Source organism: Aspergillus ambiguus, assembly GCF_047715705.1.
Source record: "Aspergillus ambiguus strain CBS 117.58 unplaced genomic scaffold BDV59scaffold_5, whole genome shotgun sequence".
Classification (NCBI taxonomy): Eukaryota; Fungi; Ascomycota; class Eurotiomycetes; order Eurotiales; family Aspergillaceae; genus Aspergillus; species Aspergillus ambiguus.
In genome coordinates this window covers 409,764-426,067 of record NW_027395518.1, presented here as the reverse complement: position 1 = coordinate 426,067, position 16,304 = coordinate 409,764, and the positions used below count along the sequence as shown (strand labels likewise).

General features: G+C 53.5%; 8 protein-coding genes across 8 annotated transcripts; 4 read left to right on the top strand and 4 right to left on the bottom strand.

The window, feature by feature from the left end:
* Positions 1-610: 610 nt before the first annotated feature.
* On the top strand, positions 611-2,376 carry prnC (delta-1-pyrroline-5-carboxylate dehydrogenase prnC; the record flags this gene model as incomplete). The annotated part of the gene is made up of 2 exons (XM_073693343.1): positions 611-724; positions 787-2,376. 2 exons carry the CDS (start codon positions 611-613, stop codon positions 2,374-2,376), a joined length of 1,704 nt encoding a protein of 567 aa, XP_073550885.1.
* A 398-nt stretch (positions 2,377-2,774) lies between these two features.
* Positions 2,775-3,839, bottom strand: BDV59DRAFT_199332 (Ldh family oxidoreductase; the record flags this gene model as incomplete). Its single annotated transcript, XM_073693342.1, has 1 exon — positions 2,775-3,839. One exon carries the CDS (start codon positions 3,837-3,839, stop codon positions 2,775-2,777), a length of 1,065 nt encoding a protein of 354 aa, XP_073550884.1.
* An 81-nt stretch (positions 3,840-3,920) lies between these two features.
* On the bottom strand, positions 3,921-6,316 carry BDV59DRAFT_128292 (putative Zn(II)2Cys6 transcription factor). Its single transcript, XM_073686932.1, has 4 exons — positions 6,199-6,316; positions 6,061-6,146; positions 4,983-6,006; positions 3,921-4,934 (listed from the first exon to the last, which is right to left on the bottom strand). Exons 1-4 carry the CDS (start codon positions 6,262-6,264, stop codon positions 4,002-4,004), a joined length of 2,109 nt encoding a protein of 702 aa, XP_073550883.1. The 5' UTR covers positions 6,265-6,316; the 3' UTR covers positions 3,921-4,001.
* A 153-nt stretch (positions 6,317-6,469) lies between these two features.
* BDV59DRAFT_199330 (Dabb family protein) lies at positions 6,470-6,933 on the bottom strand (the record flags this gene model as incomplete). Its single annotated transcript, XM_073693341.1, has 3 exons — positions 6,470-6,575; positions 6,632-6,860; positions 6,915-6,933. The coding sequence occupies 3 exons, from the start codon at positions 6,931-6,933 to the stop codon at positions 6,470-6,472; spliced, it is 354 nt and encodes a 117-aa protein (XP_073550882.1).
* A 2,107-nt stretch (positions 6,934-9,040) lies between these two features.
* BDV59DRAFT_128273 (2OG-Fe(II) oxygenase family oxidoreductase) lies at positions 9,041-9,900 on the top strand. Its single transcript, XM_073686930.1, has one exon. It carries the CDS (start codon positions 9,091-9,093, stop codon positions 9,781-9,783), a length of 693 nt encoding a protein of 230 aa, XP_073550881.1. The 5' UTR covers positions 9,041-9,090; the 3' UTR covers positions 9,784-9,900.
* A 278-nt stretch (positions 9,901-10,178) lies between these two features.
* BDV59DRAFT_128278 (sugar phosphate isomerase/epimerase family protein) lies at positions 10,179-11,427 on the bottom strand. Its single transcript, XM_073686931.1, has 2 exons — positions 10,885-11,427; positions 10,179-10,835 (listed from the first exon to the last, which is right to left on the bottom strand). The coding sequence occupies exons 1-2, from the start codon at positions 11,272-11,274 to the stop codon at positions 10,185-10,187; spliced, it is 1,041 nt and encodes a 346-aa protein (XP_073550880.1). The 5' UTR covers positions 11,275-11,427; the 3' UTR covers positions 10,179-10,184.
* A 267-nt stretch (positions 11,428-11,694) lies between these two features.
* Positions 11,695-14,672, top strand: BDV59DRAFT_191359 (6-phosphogluconate dehydrogenase, decarboxylating; the record flags this gene model as incomplete). The annotated part of the gene is made up of 4 exons (XM_073691892.1): positions 11,695-13,203; position 13,283; positions 13,709-14,218; positions 14,275-14,672. The coding sequence occupies 4 exons, from the start codon at positions 11,695-11,697 to the stop codon at positions 14,670-14,672; spliced, it is 2,418 nt and encodes an 805-aa protein (XP_073550879.1).
* Positions 14,673-15,095: 423 nt separating this feature from the next.
* On the top strand, positions 15,096-16,278 carry BDV59DRAFT_199325 (uncharacterized protein; the record flags this gene model as incomplete). Its single annotated transcript, XM_073693340.1, has 4 exons — positions 15,096-15,219; positions 15,283-15,720; positions 15,795-15,830; positions 15,899-16,278. The coding sequence occupies 4 exons, from the start codon at positions 15,096-15,098 to the stop codon at positions 16,276-16,278; spliced, it is 978 nt and encodes a 325-aa protein (XP_073550878.1).
* Positions 16,279-16,304: the final 26 nt, after the last annotated feature.

Below are 16,304 nucleotides of genomic sequence, written 5' to 3'. Positions count from 1 at the left end.
AGGTGGTGCAGGGAGAAGGATGTGAGGGAGGAATAAATAAGGTGGTGGGAAGTGGATGAGGCCGGTACGGAGCCGGGAGGCGAGTGTGTGGGGGGAGAAGATGAAGATGAAGATGAAGTTGATATTGACCGTTTGGTTGTATAGATGGCGATCCGGGTCACGGGCCGGTGGATGGCTGCCTGGTTGCCTGATCGACCGGGCCGGGGTGAGTGTGGCCTGAGCAGTCAGGCAGCGATCTGATTAGGGCTGGCCAATGGGAGGGGGGGGATATACTACATCCATCGAGGCGACATCTATACATCCCTCTATACATCCCTCTGTACGATATCTATACTTGCTTCTATACGACATCTACGAGGACTGATACTCCTCCTACGTTGATCATCCAACGTTCCGTCTGTATCCACACTCTTCACTGTATGCATGACATCACCGGCCCGGACAGCGCCACCGGCTGCTTCAACCGGACCGACTGCAGGCTCTTACGTACATATATCAGGTCACATGAGCTCCCCGCATGCCTTCATACTTCTCTCCCTCTCCGGATTCTCGTCTCCTCTTCCTCCTGCTCCTCCTCCTCCATCTGCGTCTGCAATACTATCCCTCCACCATGCAGTCTCTCCTTCGTTCTCGCGCCCTCCCCGCGCTGAACTTCCGCGTCTCGGCCCGTTCCATGGGGACTTACGCCACTTTCAAGGTCCCTCGCATTGACAACGAGCCCAACGTGAGTACACACAGCGACCTACAACTCCACTCGAATCAATGGACCAGACTAATCAGGCTCAGAAACACTACGCGCCTGGCTCCCCGGACCGTAAGGCGCTCGAGGACGCTCTCGCCCGCCGACAGGCTCCCCTCAATGTCCCTCTGGTCATTGCCGGTCAGGAGATCAAGTCCTCCCAGTCTCTCACCCAGGCCAATCCCTCCACCCACGCCACCGTGGCTACCTACTCCAATGCCACCACCGACCAGGTCCAATCCGCCATCGATGCCGCCCTGGCCGCCCGCAAGTCCTGGGCCAACACCTCCTTCGCGGACCGCGCCACCGTCTTCCTCAAGGCCGCCGATCTGATCTCCACCAAGTACCGCTACGACATCATGGCCCTGACCATGCATGGCCAGGGTAAGAACGCCTGGCAGGCCGAGATCGACGCCGCCGCGGAACTGTGTGACTTCTTCCGCTTCGGCGTCAAATACGCCGAGGACATGTACGCCCAGCAGCCCGTCCACAACTCCCCCGGCGTCTGGAACCGCGTTGAGTACCGTCCCCTGGAGGGCTTCGTCTACGCCATCTCCCCCTTCAACTTCACCGCTATCGGTGGAAACTTGGCCGGCGCCCCCGCGCTGATGGGTAATGTCGTCGTCTGGAAGCCCTCGCCTTCGGCCCTCGCCTCCAACTGGCTCGTCCACCAGATCCTGCTTGAGGCCGGCCTCCCCAAGGATGTCATTCAGTTCGTGCCCGGTGACGCCGAGGACGTGACCCGCACCGTGCTCAACCACCCCGACTTCGCCGCTCTGCACTTCACCGGCAGCACCGCCGTCTTCCGGAGCCTTTACGGTCAGATCGCCTCCGGGGTCGCCGAGGGCAAGTACCGCAGCTACCCCCGCATCGTCGGCGAGACCGGCGGCAAGAACTTCCACCTCGTCCACAAGTCGGCCGATCTGCGCAACGCGGTCGTGCAGACCGTGCGCGGCGCCTTCGAGTTCCAGGGCCAGAAGTGCAGCGCCACCTCCCGCGCCTACATCCCGGCCTCCCGCGCCGACGAGTTCATCTCGGAGATCGTCGCCGAGACCAAGCAGCTCGCCGTCGGCCCGCCCACCGAGTTCTCCAACTTCTGCGGCCCCGTCATCCACGAGGGCTCCTTCAGCAAGCTGGCCCAGGTCATCGATGAGGCCAAGAACGACCCGGAGCTGGAGCTCCTCGTCGGCGGCTCCTACGACTCCTCCAAGGGCTGGTACATCCAGCCCACCATCTACCGCACCAACAACCCCAACCACCCGCTGCTGTCGCGCGAGCTGTTCGGCCCCGTCCTCGTCCTCCATCCCTACGACGACGCCACCGAGGCCGACTTTGCCAACATCTGCGAGAAGATCGACACCACCGGCTCCTACGGTCTGACTGGCTCCGTCTTCTCCCAGGACCGCGAGGCCCTCAACCTCGCCAACGACCACCTCCGGAACGCCGCCGGGAACTTCTACATCAACTGCAAGAGCACCGGCGCCGTCGTCGGCCAGCAGCCCTTCGGCGGTGCCCGTGCCAGCGGTACCAACGACAAGGCCGGCAGTGGCAACCTCCTGTCCCGGTTCGTCAGCCTGCGCTCCATCAAGGAGGAGTTCGTGCCCACCACCAAGGTTGCCTATCCCAGCAATGCCTAATTACGACCATGATTCCCCTCCTTTCCATCGTTTGTTTTTCAGGTACGGTTATAAAATGTCTGGCTTTCGGTTGCATGGCATGTCGGCGTTTTTATGTTTTTATCTGTGTTCATCTCTGAAGTATCCCTGATGCGCAGGCATCAGGTTGTATAGTCCAATATGAGTCCACCAAGCACATTATCGCACGTATTTCGTATGCAATTTTGTCGCAACCACTACCCTCTCCCCATCTTCGCCTTCTCTGCGGATCTGCTACCCATCTTATAACGGATGGCAGCCGGCAGATCCTGTCCGCATCGGCTTATCCGCAATATCCACTGTCAGAAGAAACAATACACCATCCAATCCATCGGAACATCCGGGAGTATGAGATAGCATCTTATGGCATGAATGATCGATTAATGATACCTCAACTTCTCAACACCCACCAGCTCCGCCTCCTGGTTCAATCCCTCAATCTCCGCCTCAGTAAACGGAATCCCCCCGGCCATCCTCTCCTCCTGCGTGATCTGTTCAATCTCCCCCGGATAATAGATGCGATCGACACCGCCCATCTTGTCGCTGCCCACCACCCGCTGGTACAGGTAATCCATGCGGGACTTGAACTCGTCCAATCCCATGAACAGATCCGGCTTGATAGCCACCAGGAAGTGGCCCACATCCGCCGGCTTGGACGGGTCATACGGGCCTGTAACATGGCCCGCAAACGCCGACCCCGACAGCACGCCCGAGAAGACGTCCATCATGACAGCGAGCGCCGAGCCCTTCGGCCCGCCCATGGGCAGCATGACGCCCTCCAGCGCCCGGGCCGGATCATCCGTGGGGTTCCCCTCGCCGTCCAGCGCCCAGTCAGCGGGGATCTTCTCCCCGCGGCGCAGCGCCCGGTAGATCTTGCCGCGCGCCGCCACGGACGGGGCCATGTCGAGGATGAACGGGCGCTGGGCCCCCGCGGGCGCGCCGCACGCGATCGGCGACACCCCCATCAGCTGCGACCGGCCGCCCCAGACCGGCAGCGCGGGCGACGAGTTCGTGAACACCAGCGACATCATGCCCGCGTCGATGGCCTGCTGCACCAACCACGCCGACATGCCAAAGTGGTTCGAGTGCTTGACCGAGACCATCCCGATGCCGAAGTCCCGCGCCATCTCGATCGCCCGCTGCATGCCCCGGTGCGCGGCCACGAACCCGAAGGCGTTGTGCGCGTCCACGCCCGCCACCACCGGCGTGATCTGCTGCAGCGTCGGCGTGGCCCGCGGGTCGAGCACCTTCTGCCGGATCCGCTTCATGTACGAGGGGATGCGGTTCGCCCCGTGCGTGTCCACCCCGCGGAGGTCCGCTTGTATCAGGCAGCGCGCTACGATGGTTGCATCGTCTTCCGATACGCCGTTGCCCACGAGAATGCGGTGCACGAAGGCTTGGAGCTCGAGGTGCGGGATGTGATGTATTTGTTGCGTGGTTGTCATGATGGTGGTAGTCTGACAAGGAACAACGTGAAGTATAGGCGGGTGTTTCCGCTTCGTCGAGACTTTATGTGCCCCCCCGCGGGCTGGCTGCGGAGAAGATCCGTAGCGGCTCCCGGCCGCTGGACGGAGCGGTCCCGAGCACGCCGGAATATCTGCTAGCGTTCACAATTCGCTGTGTGTGCTGTTGAATATCTCCCACATGAAGCCATCAATATCGGACATTCCGCTCCACTGGAAGTCGCCCTGCAGGAGATCATCGAACAGGTTGGGCAAGTCCGGGATTGTTGCTGCGGTTGGCTGTGGTAGGGAATTCGATTCTGCATCGTGGCTCCCACGTTCTGACATCTGGCCTGTGCCCATCCGACTGTGCTCTCGTCCCAGTTCACCCAGGGATGTCGCGGGTGCAGGAATGCACAGGGAATTGCCATTCAGCAGTCGTTGGACGGTGAGACCCGACAGCCCAGCGATGCAGTCCCGTGCCTTGGTAGCCTCCGCCCAGTGTTCTCCGATACTGCTGAGGATGTTTTGGGAGATGTTGAACTTGGAAATGAGCTCATCGACTCGAAGTTTTGCCGCCGTGCCGGGTATTCGCCAAATACAATGCAGCATGACCAGCGTCCCAAGGAAAACTGAATGGACAACCAGCCGGCTGTACGGAAGATTGCCGGTCCTATACAGCTCGCCGAATGCCTGAATGAGCATGAAGGCGTGATGGAAACACTGCCCAAACATCTCGTCCGTCGGATGCGGGATCCCCGGACTCGGTCGGAGGACTAGGATCATGGTCTCGTGATATTTCACCTTGCAATACTGCTCACGGCCGTAATCCTTTGCTCCAGCAGTCTGTGGCACATTCGATGCCCAGTCCCGCAAGGTTGCGATCATGTCTTGTTGCCACCCTACGATATCCCGGGCAGGTGGCAGGGCCCAAGCGGGCGCATCACGTCGGACACTGTGCATGACATATTTAATCTCAGAGTTCAGTTGAGCGAGCCTGAATAAATGGATCGAATATGCCATATGGGACGGTGAGCTGCGTATCGTCTGGCCTGCGGTATCGCTAGCAAGTTCCGTGTCTGATATATCCAGCGGGAACTAAATCTCCATTAATATGACTCCATATACCAGGAAGACTTAACGTACCCTTATCTCGCAAGCCTCGTCCCTGATCCCAATTGGACGCCCCATCATAGTGCAAACAGTCCGATCGAAGGTATACGCCACCCAAAAGACGCGAGTTCTCATTTCCTGGTCAAACAGGGATATCTGCATAGACGAGGACGCCCGAACATCACGCTGCAGACCAAGATCGATCACACTCGCCAGACACTGGTAGTTCAGGTTCCAAATATTGATGTTGCAGGAGGGGTTGTACAATGCGTACACCATCAGCAGCAACAAGCACTGCAGCGCCGGAAGGGAGCCGTGCTGACAGACAAAATCAGCATACTTCATTGCGGAAGCGTAATAACCTTCCACGGGGAGATGAAGCTTGCATTGACGCGATAGATCCAAGGAGGCGATAGCCAGAACCATGTAGACCTGAAAGCTATCCACGGGACTTTGCTCCTCGGATGCATATACACTGTCAATTGCTTTCATATGGGACGGCTCATGGAGGAGTGGATAGAGAAATTGCACAGATCGAAAATATTTGGTCGATAGTTCCACGGCTACTTGCTTTTGTGGAGGAAGCGGCGCTGGGGCATTCAGCAATTCTACCGGGAGATGCGACAACTCCCTGGCAGACCTAGCTGTAGCTGCCTGGCTCCCGGTCCGGCCAGTATTGGAGAATATACGCTTTGCGAAAAAGTAGCCGCTGGATGGGCCGATGTAACGAGGGTCGCCTCCAGGGGACAATGACACCAGTCCGATCTCATGCGCCTGTTGAGGTTCATCCCGGACCCCTTGGGAGAGATGCGAAGTGGAATGTCTAGAAGGGGGTGCTTCGTCGCTTATGTCCTGTCTTTCGTTAGTAGAAGCCTGCATTGTACGCTGGCTGCTGTGGTCATGATCATCGGCTGGCTCGGCGGAAATCCCAGGCTGCATTGCATCATGTATTGATTCCAGTTGGCCCTCAGGACCTTGGTTGAGATTTATATCGGAACATTTGTCCTTCACGATAGATTCTAACCATTTGATTCGATTTTCCATATTTGCGATGTAGCTGCTGGCCTTTAGCATGTCAACGGCCAACTCTACGCACGACAGGGGGACTAACGAGCGGTGGACCTCTTGCGTCCCATCATTGATACATACTGCACCTGCTTTTTGGCATGCGGTGCATGAAGGTGTATTTCCGTCACACTGACCGAGTCAGTCTTCGGCTGCGTTCCGTCGTCATGTTGAGGTCACCTACCCGGATTTTCCGTCTGTGACAGCGTCTACATGCGGCTCTATTACGAAGCCTCCGGGGAGAATCCATTTTCAGTCAGGATTATGACACAAGTGGGAATAACATTCGAACTCTGGGCAGTGTGCGGCAGCATGAGAGGGGGAGAGAGGAATGGAGGAAAAGTTCGCGGGAGTGATCCGCTACGTCGGCATTTGCCCGACGTTAACCCACAAGAAGTTTCTTCTCTCTGTGATAGACGGCATTGATAATAATATTCTAATTAAATCGTAGAAACTTAGTCTAGCAATGGAAACATGCACATGTATTCATCCTCGGCGTCCACCTCAAAGTCGAATCGCACCAGATCCTCTTTGTAAGGAAACATATAGGTAGAGGTCACCCTGTGTTGACGTGGTCATTGGATAGGGTCGAAAGTTTGTTGACTTCTTGAACATACCAGTGATGCTCTTGACTGGCTTGGTATTCTGCCAGAGCCACTTTGTCTTCATGATAGCTCACCAGGGCAATTTGAAAACCCTTGCTCCGTTCAATAGGGTCGGTGACACTGGGGCCTCCAACTAAAAGTCGCCCAGCTTTGACGGACGAGAGTTTCTTTAGTTTCTTCAGTTCCGTAATGAATGTCGTGCGATGCTCCTCGCTAACATCGGAGCGGAATTTAAAAAGAACTGTTTGAGGTATTAGTGGACAAGTAGGATCTGACTTTAGCGTAATTGGGTTACCTATATGGACAAGAGTCATTCTGCTTAATATAGAGAGGTATCCTTGCACTTTTCGACTAATTTGATGGATAAGTTGTATCCAGAGGCACCCACAGAGAATAAATATCACATCATCTCAGTATTGCTCCCGTATAAACAGCGGATGGATGCCGATGAAAGCGGATGCGCTCCGTGTCACCGTCCTTCCGCGCCCAAAGCCAAAGATCTGGACGAGAGAGACATATCTGCATATCAATTACCTTACAACTGGAAGTCGACTGGAGGAGTCGATATTTTCTACCGAGTCCTTAAGCTATTTCTGAAATGACCTAACTTTCTCCCATGAGTCATCCTCCTTGCAATATATTCTTGCTTTTAGTCTACATATTCTTTGAACCGGGCATGATTCAGGCAGTATGTTATGTTTTGTAATCAATAAGCTATGGCACCTTTTACGTGGTTTTGGATTGGATCGTGATATCGACGAGACCGAAGGATAGTTATCTTCAAATACTCTAATAAACTCCAGAGAATCGGCCATACCGTCTACCGATCATGACCGCTTGCTTCGTGACTGGCTCATAATATTATTATTGTCTGTCTACGTCCATGTCAGTCTGCTTCGTTTCCGTATTGTGGATGCGAATTACAGAAATGTACCCAAAAAATTATTGTAACAGGCATCTGCCGCATGTTCAATAGTATAGACGAAGATCAAACCATGATAGAATAAGTTCATTAACATAATATCTCCAGACGGTATCTACTAACGCTTTGTATCCGTATCAGCTCGACCAGGGTATGGTGGCGGGGCATCATCAGAGTTCCGGTCCGGGAAAGCCGTAGAATTGAGTGGCCGCAGACTCTCTGCTTGCGGCGTTCTTCTCCTTCGTTTAATAACAAAGCAGTAGTAAACTGCCCCTGTCATTATCCCGACACCAGCAGCAACCCCAATAGCAATCCCGACCTTCTCCCGTGTAAGCAACCAGTTCCGAGGTAAACTTAAGGAACCACTCGGGACCGGAACGATGTCAGATTCAGAAGCTTTGAACCTAATTTGGATGGGCGTCGCACGGGCATAATCTTGCGTGTAATGGGTCGAGTAAGTCTCATCGCTATATGACAAGGTTACGGGTGTTTCGAGCTGAGAATGACAAAAGGTTTGGGCGATGAGCCGATAATCCCTTTAGCTGCAGTTAGATTATATCACAAGAAGACGGCAAAGGCGCAGGAACAACTAGATTTACAGCGCCCATCATGGACTCACGTTGGGCAGCAATAATTTGTCGTTTCCTTCCGCTGTGTGGAAGTTGGGAGGGGGTATGCATGATAACCAGAAGGGCACATCCCAGGACTATAGTAGACAGCCTCTCCCCAATTATCGGGACAGCAATCTTTGTTGGCCCCTCGCCCGCAAGCGACCCCCATAGTAGGAAACCCATGTGGGTTGTGCGGCGTTAAAGCGAAACATGATGTCGGAGGCGCGAAAGGAGTTGTCAGTGGTCCCGCTGGTGCTGCTGTAGTGTCCGACAGGAGGTCACCAACATATGCAGAAGCCGGAGACGAGCAGAAAGATACTATCAGGAAGCCTATGGCAAGTTGGATGTTTGGCCCCATTTCGTCTCGAAAGTTGATTGTCGAAGGACTTCGCCGGCATGCTGGCGATCGCGGTTCTTATAGAGCTCAAGGCGCATCAACTCCGCTATAGGGCTAGCACTAAAAATATACGTGCTGTTGACCTGTGAGTAACAAGATCAATAGGCGACGCTATTATTCGTCTAACCGCCAATTTTATGGGCCGAGGTGGATGTTGCCAAGATTGATTCATGACAATCATCTCGTATTCAGATGCCAAGACAGGGCCATATCACCTGTTATGGCCATTGCCTTGTTGGGATGGCAGGGCGGATGGATGCAGTTGCAGGTCGAATTCACAGTATGATCTTCTCCAAGACCAGCGGAACATCCCTCGTGTTCGAAGCCTGAAGATATTTCACCATACGTTGTGTCTATCAAGAGATGTTGTATATTCTGACGCCGCTAGACTACTTTGGGCAATGCACTTAACCGTAAGTGGAAGAGCATCATCAGGTCAGGTGATCTTTTTTTTATATGGAGAAAAAAGTGGACGACAATCCTCACCAACGGTTTGATCGCTCCCACGACCTTTGCATCGGCGTTCGACAGGGGCACGGGCATGACGGGTTCGGGTCAGTTCCAGGAGCTGCCGATCGAGCCACGGGGAATTATCTGGCAAGATGATTTCGTCACGCCCGAACACGAGCAACGGCTTCTCTCCATCTTCCTCACCGAATTAAAATGGCCTGACCGGACTGGGCGCGTATCTCTACACTATGGCTACACGTTCGATTACAAGACCTTTGGAATAGACCCAGACATCCCGTACAAGGAGTTTCCGGACTGGCTCCGGCCGCTCATTCCTACTACCGAATGTCGACCGCCCGACCAGGTCTGTCTGCAGTATTATCCACCGGGTAGCGGTATTCCGCCTCATGTAGACGCGCACGCCCCTTATGACCAACTCTACGCATTATCCTTGGGTGCCCCGGTCCTGATGCAATTTCGCAATGGCGAGCGGCGTGTTGACGTTGATCTTACCCCGCGCAGCATGATGGCGTTTACCGGCGACGCCCGGCTGCACTGGACCCACGGTATTAAGAAGCGCAAGACTGATACCTTGCTTGACGGGACTGTAAGGCCGCGCGCCGACCGTTGGAGTCTCACGTATCGGTGGCTTCGCCAAGGGGAGTGTGAATGTGGAAATATTGAGCTTTGTGACACAGCTCAACGACGCAACGGCATCGAGAAGGAAAACAGGTCTTTGAAAGAGTTAGCTGCAAAGTCTATGGTTGAAGAGGCTACTGCTTAGATGAGTTGGAACTTTCCACTGCACCCTAGGATATGCATGGATTTCAAGACATCAGAGGACAGGAACGGAAGATCCCTTGCGTGAAGCGAGTCCTTGATTCGCACACAGAGGAATCCTCTGGGCTTCCACACATATGCCGTCGAGTCAAATATGGATCTGGATAGGCTATCCGTCAGAAATATTTGTCGGCCATTTTAGAGGCTTAAGATGTGCCTCGGACTGGAAAATCCTGTATGCGGCAGATACTACTGAAAATACCCAGTTGTATGTTCATCGAGACCCCTCGGTCTTGGGACTTAGCCTCTTGCGGCGGCATATTCGAGTACTCTGACACGATACCTATTGTGAAAGCTTTCGACCCGACATCTACACGCGCGTCGGACATCTGAATATTAGCACATCTACTCAACACATCTACCAAAGAATCCGTGCATACTCCCCATAGCTTCCTTTGCGTATTCACCCATATCATATTTCTTCCCTTTTCCCTCTGGCCCGCCATCGAATATCTCCATAGAAAACCAGCCACGAAATCCCGTTTGGAATACAGCACGACCAACCTCAACAATAGGTAGATATCCCCCATCACCTGGCATAGGCCGGAAATCATGGCTCCACCGCGCGCGCGGCCACATTCCTTCAACAATGCGAGCTTCAATGCGTGGCGAGGGCAGATATGCATCGGAAATCTGCAGCAGGTAGATCTTCTCAGGCGGAATAGTACGTGCGAGCGCAGCCATGCTGTCCGAGAACTGCGCATTTATCGTTGCTAATGGGAGATCCCCGACCCTCCCTGTTGCTGTGGTCGGATCTCCCCATTCCGACCCCGCGGTCTGGAATGTATCCAAACATAGCCCAATATTTGGGCGATCAACGGCCTCCACGATGGACCAGACATCTTTCCAAGTGGGCGCATGCGTCGACCAACACCAGTTCTCGTAAGCCAGACGCATGTTGTGCTGGGCGAGCTTGTCTGCTAGCTCGCGCAGGTCGGCGATGATATTCTCGCGTGTGGCCGAAAGAGAGTCCAATGCCGTGTCTGTCGATCCCACCTGCTGCTGTCAATTTTCTGTCTGTTGACATTCTCCAGGGACATGGTACCTGCAACATGTCTGTCCCAAGGGCTTGCATGACGCTTATCCAGCCATGCGCCCGATCAAGTGCATCGGCTCTCTCCTTTGACCCACGTGGCCAGCCTTCAAAGTTGGAAAATGGCTGGAGCATCATGATTTTGAGTTTGTTCTTCTGACATAACTCTTTAATTTCCTTTGAGACGGCGGTGAGTTCGGGGTAGTTATCGGCTGCAATTGGATGTCCCAGTTTTCTAGACGCATGGTCGACTATATCTGGGAAGGCGAGCTCGATCGCAGTGAAGCCAGCCGTGCTAATTGCTTCGAGCTTCCGAGGCAGTGTGTGCTCGTTCGTACAACCAATCGAGCAGGTCGCATAGGAAACAGGTATTTGTTGGAGCGATTCTTTAGAGATGAACATCGTGTTTTACCCTGGGCATTCAGACCACAGCATTGTTAATCGCGGAATTTATATCCTGCTATTAGGATTGACAGAATAAATAAAACATGGCCAGATATTAGAATCTAGAGCTCAGAATATTCCTCTTGCTTACTACCGGACTTGCTCGTTGATGTAATGATGACCGAGACTGTGGATCCAGAGTTCGGCGGGGGTTGATCGTCCCACCGACTCAAACTATTGCTCTAGTTATTTAGGAAAAACTACCGCTAGGGAATTCCACGAGTTGAAGTAATGGGTTTGATGTCATTTCGGCGTAGGCGATGGCCACTTCTGTAGCTGAATATCTGCACTCATTTAAGTAGGCTCACGTGTAGTTGCGACAGCACTGGAGTTGCAACGTTAGTATCTACATCCTATTAAGATTATTTCCTCGTTAATATGTCCTCCGAAGCATCAAGCCAACCATTCAAGCGCATTGGCATCGTCGGCGCCGGGAACATGGGCTCCATGATGACCTTGGCGTTCTCTGAGCTCGGCCTGGACGTCTCGGTATGGGACATTAAGAGAGAAAATATCGACCAGCTAATGGAGTGGTCAAAGAAAATCGATGCAAAAGGAAGTGTTGAAGGATTTTACGACATTAACGACTTTACTCACAGCTTAGAGCATGTTGGGGAGCACAAACTATTCCTCTTCTCGATAACCCACGGGGATCCAGCAGACTCCGTTTTGGGTATGATCAAGGGCAACCTAAACCGTGGCGACATTATCCTGGACGGAGGGAACGAACACTACCGTCGCACAGAAGCAAGACAGAAGGAATGTGCCGAGATTGGGGTAAACTGGATCGGTATGGGGGTTTCTGGAGGCTACCAGTCAGCGCGCCATGGACCTAGTCTGTCACCTGGTGGCGATACGGAAGCTCTCAAGCTCGTCATGCCATTGCTAGAGAGGTATGCAGCAAAGGATGACAAAACGGGGACTCCCTGCGTGGCGCCTATAGGGCCCTGTGGCTCGGGGCATTTCGTGAAGATGGTGCACAACGGAATCGAGGTAGGCATGTTATCCGCCGTTGCAGAAGCCTGGTCCCTGCTATACCATGGACTGGGGATGAACTACGATGAAATCGGAGATATTTTTGGGGAATGGAACTCCCACGGGGAACTGCGCAACACCTATTTACTGGAGATCGGGACCGACATGTTACACACCAAGCGAACTCCCGAAGGAGACCAGAGAGGCGAAGGGGCCAGCAAGAAGGACGGGTTCGTCCTCGACGATGTCCTTGACAAGGTTGTCCAGGATGACGATGGGAGCGAAGGGACACCAACGTGGAGTATTATGGAGTCAGCCGCCCGCCACACCTCTGCACCGACTTTGGCTGCTGCATATTACCTGCGTCTGGCCAGTGGCAACCGCACCGAACGACTGTCGGCTGCCCACAATTTGCAGATTCCAGGTCCCAAGCCATTTGAGAAGGTGAAAGATCGAGCAGCCTTTCTGGAAAACTTGCGTTGCGCCGTGTATTGTTCTTTCCTGGCCTCATTTTGTCAAGGACTTGAATTGATCTCCCGGGCTTCGGAGGATGAAGGGTGGGACATTGACCTCGGCCAATGCTTGCAGATATGGCGTGCTGGCTGCATCATCAAATGCGAGGGAATCGCAGACCTACTGCAGCCTTCCCTGCCGGCTGATGTGCGGTACACCAACATGAAGTTCATCCCGGAGCTAGCCCAAGAGCTTCATAAGAATTTCAACGCCTTGAAGGAGGTTGTGCTAAAGGCAACCCTTGCAGATCATTACGTGCCTGCAATTTCGGCCACCCTCGAGTATTTGAAGTACGAAGGAGGCACGATGTTACCAACGCAATTCATGGAGGGCCAAATGGACTTCTTTGGAGGCCACGCGTATGATAAACCCGGGGTGCCTGAAGAGGATCCGGGACAGGTCAAGAAGGGAGCTCATCATTATGAGTGGCGACCGGCATGAAGAGGGATTGTGGCCCATAACACGTTGAATAGTCCAGAGTGTACAGAGATGCGAGTGTACTACTAGGTACTATCATACTATGCGAGAGCGTTTATTGGTGCCTGAGGGCCTTGCAGCCTGACAGCCTGAGCCGGCCCCACGTGGGTGATAAGAGTTGCCCGATCGGGAAATGCGACCCCGCCATCGCGATTTTTTCCATCGTCGACGCTCTTCTCAGTATACTCCAACATATAACCTCATATTCCCGCTGCAGCCCTAGTCTCACGCCTGGTCGGTGCATGCGCCTGTTCCCCTTCGTCTCTCGCTCCCTGTCCACTCTTTCTAGACCCCTCCGCCGGATAGAAACTCCCAAACAGCTCGCTCGAAGAATGGCTGCTCTTCCCGACACCTACGCTGGTGAGTGTTCATATCGACGTGAAGGGGTTAAATAGGCCAATTCTGACGGCTATGGTGGTGTCTTCAGACCCCGTCCGTATTGCCGTCATCGGTGGGACTGGTCTCCGCGAGCTTCCTGGTTTCACTCAGGTTGCATCTCTCAACATCACGACCCCTTGGGGACAGCCCTCCTCGCCGATTACCATCCTGCACCACCAGTGTCGCCATAACAACAAGGTTGTTGCCGTCGCCTTCCTCAGTCGCCATGGTCTGCATCACCAGATTGCGCCGCATGAGGTTCCCGCCCGCGCCAACATCGCCGCTCTCCGCTCGATTGGCGTTCGCACTATCATTGCTTTCTCCGCCGTCGGGAGCTTACAGGAGCAGATCAAGCCTCGCGATTTTGTGATCCCGGACCAGGTCATTGATCGCACCAAGGGCATCAGACCTTTCACTTTCTTCGAGGGGGGTGTTGTCGCTCACGTTCCTTTCGGTGATCCGTTCGATGAGGGTGTCGCTAAGGTAGTTAGAGCCTGTGGACACAGCTTGGAGGGCGAGGGTGTGGTTCTCCATGACCGCGGCACCCTGGTGTGCATGGGTATGTAAATTCCTCGGACATCATCTCCCGTGATTCCCGCCGCTGACCTTCTGCAGAGGGACCTCAGTTCTCCACTCGCGCCGAGAGTAACCTCTACCGGTCTTGGGGGGGCAGCGTCATCAATATGTCCTGCCTGCCCGAGTCGAAGCTGGCTCGTGAGGCGGAAATTGCGTACCAGATGATCTGCATGTCCACCGACTACGATTGCTGGCACGCGACCACCGAGGATGTCACCGTGGAGATGGTCATGGGCAACATGAAAGCGAACGCGGAGAACGCCAAGCATTTTGTCACCGCGGTTCTGGATGAGCTCGCTGCTGACAACCACTCCGACCTGGTCCAGTGCAAGCACCTGGAGGGTTCTGTTAAGTTTGGTATCAGCACGCCTCAGCAATACTGGAGCCCGGAGGCGCGGGAGAAGATGAACTGGCTTTTCCCTGGGTACTTCAACTGAGCTAGATCACTCAGACTTGCCAGTCTATATTTTAGAACTGTCAGATAGAGATCAGTAGTTTATTATGAACTTATGAATATAAGATTTCGTCGATGAGAATGTATTAAATCTGTTTTGTGTTCCTTGTAATAGGCATTGTTTGTAGCAGGGCAATTCTCTCTATATCGTGGCAAACAATGACTATTACAGGAGCTTATACGTAAATTCTTTGTTGGAAGATGCGTTTCTTTATTATCAAGAATATCCATCCGTTTTATCTCAAGCTTTTATCGGAAACATGCCGTGAGGTGAGTTGTGGCATCTTTCAACAGTTTATCTATTTAAGAAGCGTCCTTCGTCTGTATACTTCATCATCATCATCACCACTACTATGTCTACATTTGAATTCACGTACTCACGCCCACTATCTCCTATCACCGATAGATGCCTCTGAAGATGGAAAAGTTTCATATGCTCGATCCAGAGGGCGACCTTCTTGTGGTCGCGAAGAAGTCCACCAACGCTCCCTTTGAGAGGGATCACCTAGTCCTGGACCTGGTGAAGATAGGTACGCAATCAATTCCACACTCTAACAGGCATTTAGAGCATTTACTAACGATTGACCGTATAGAAAAGCAGTCTCCCGGATGCCTCATGTATGAGTCCTCATCCTCAGATAAGGATAGTGCTGCCACTGACGAGTATCAAGACCAGTCGCGCTATTTTGAGCATGGTCGTATTCTCGTCTCATCAAAGCGTTTGTGCCTAGCCTCACCGTACCTTGCTATGAAGCTTCGCTTTGACGCAGATGTACCCCTCAAGAACGTGGTAATCCCTGATCCTGTCCACGACATACAAGCACTGCTAATCGTTTTTGACATCCTGCACTCTACGACCAACATGGTCCCTCTTGTCATCAACTTTCCAATGCTACTCTCCATTGCTGCTCTGGTGCAGCATTTCGACTGCGCGGATGCAGTCCAGGCGTTCGCCCATATCTGGATCGAGAACCTTCGTCCCGCCATCTCCCTATTTACAGCCGGGACTTGCCCGGGTGGATTTGGGCAACGTATGTTTTCCGGCATGGCGCGCTCTTCGCAGAGACCACGCGGGTCGCAATTCGGGACGGAACCGGTCCCGTAGAGCCATTGGGCTTTGAGCAGTTGCCGTTGCTGCCTGGTGAGATTAATACCATGCGTCCCCTATTCGAAATGTACTATCAAGCTAACATCATGCTTCCTTATTAGATTCCATTGAGACCATTCGCCAAGAATCCATCGGGTCAATCCTGATCAGGTTGTATGACCGCATTGAAGCAGCTACCCAGGGTAAATGTGATGCGCTAATTCTAGACAAGGTGATTCAGCTACTGGAGGACCACGGTCTCTACCCGCGACCGGAGTATCCGTTCCGGGGAATTAGCGTAAATATGCTCCTTGAAGCTTTGGGTTGTCTGGGCGAGCCCGAATACCGGTCATTCATGACGATCACTCACGAGATCAACGACAGCAGTCTCCCGGGCGGGATGGTGGGAGCGGATATCCAGGAGTTGGAGCAGTTGTGCGAGGAGGTTCAAGGATTGGACATTGCAGGGCTTGCTTATGGTGGGAAGACTGATCTAGCCTAAGTTCTGATTCCTGTCCCATGTTTTTG

What these genes read in the sequence shown, in the direction of transcription:
- BDV59DRAFT_128292 (XM_073686932.1), bottom strand. Translation starts at nt 6,264, where the DNA reads ATGGATTCTCCCCGGAGGCTTCGTAATAGAGCCGCATGTAGACGCTGT. An exon ending in ACGCAAGAGGTCCACCGCTC is followed by an intron (nt 6,007 to 6,060) that starts GTTAGTCCCCCT and finishes AAAGGCCAGCAG; the next exon opens with CTACATCGCAAATATGGAAA. An exon ending in ACGAGGCTTGCGAGATAAGG is followed by an intron (nt 4,935 to 4,982) that starts GTACGTTAAGTC and finishes ATGGAGATTTAG; the next exon opens with TTCCCGCTGGATATATCAGA.
- BDV59DRAFT_128273 (XM_073686930.1), top strand. Translation starts at nt 9,091, where the DNA reads ATGACGGGTTCGGGTCAGTTCCAGGAGCTGCCGATCGAGCCACGGGGA.
- BDV59DRAFT_128278 (XM_073686931.1), bottom strand. Translation starts at nt 11,274, where the DNA reads ATGTTCATCTCTAAAGAATCGCTCCAACAAATACCTGTTTCCTATGCG. An exon ending in TTGGGACAGACATGTTGCAG is followed by an intron (nt 10,836 to 10,884) that starts GTACCATGTCCC and finishes TGACAGCAGCAG; the next exon opens with GTGGGATCGACAGACACGGC.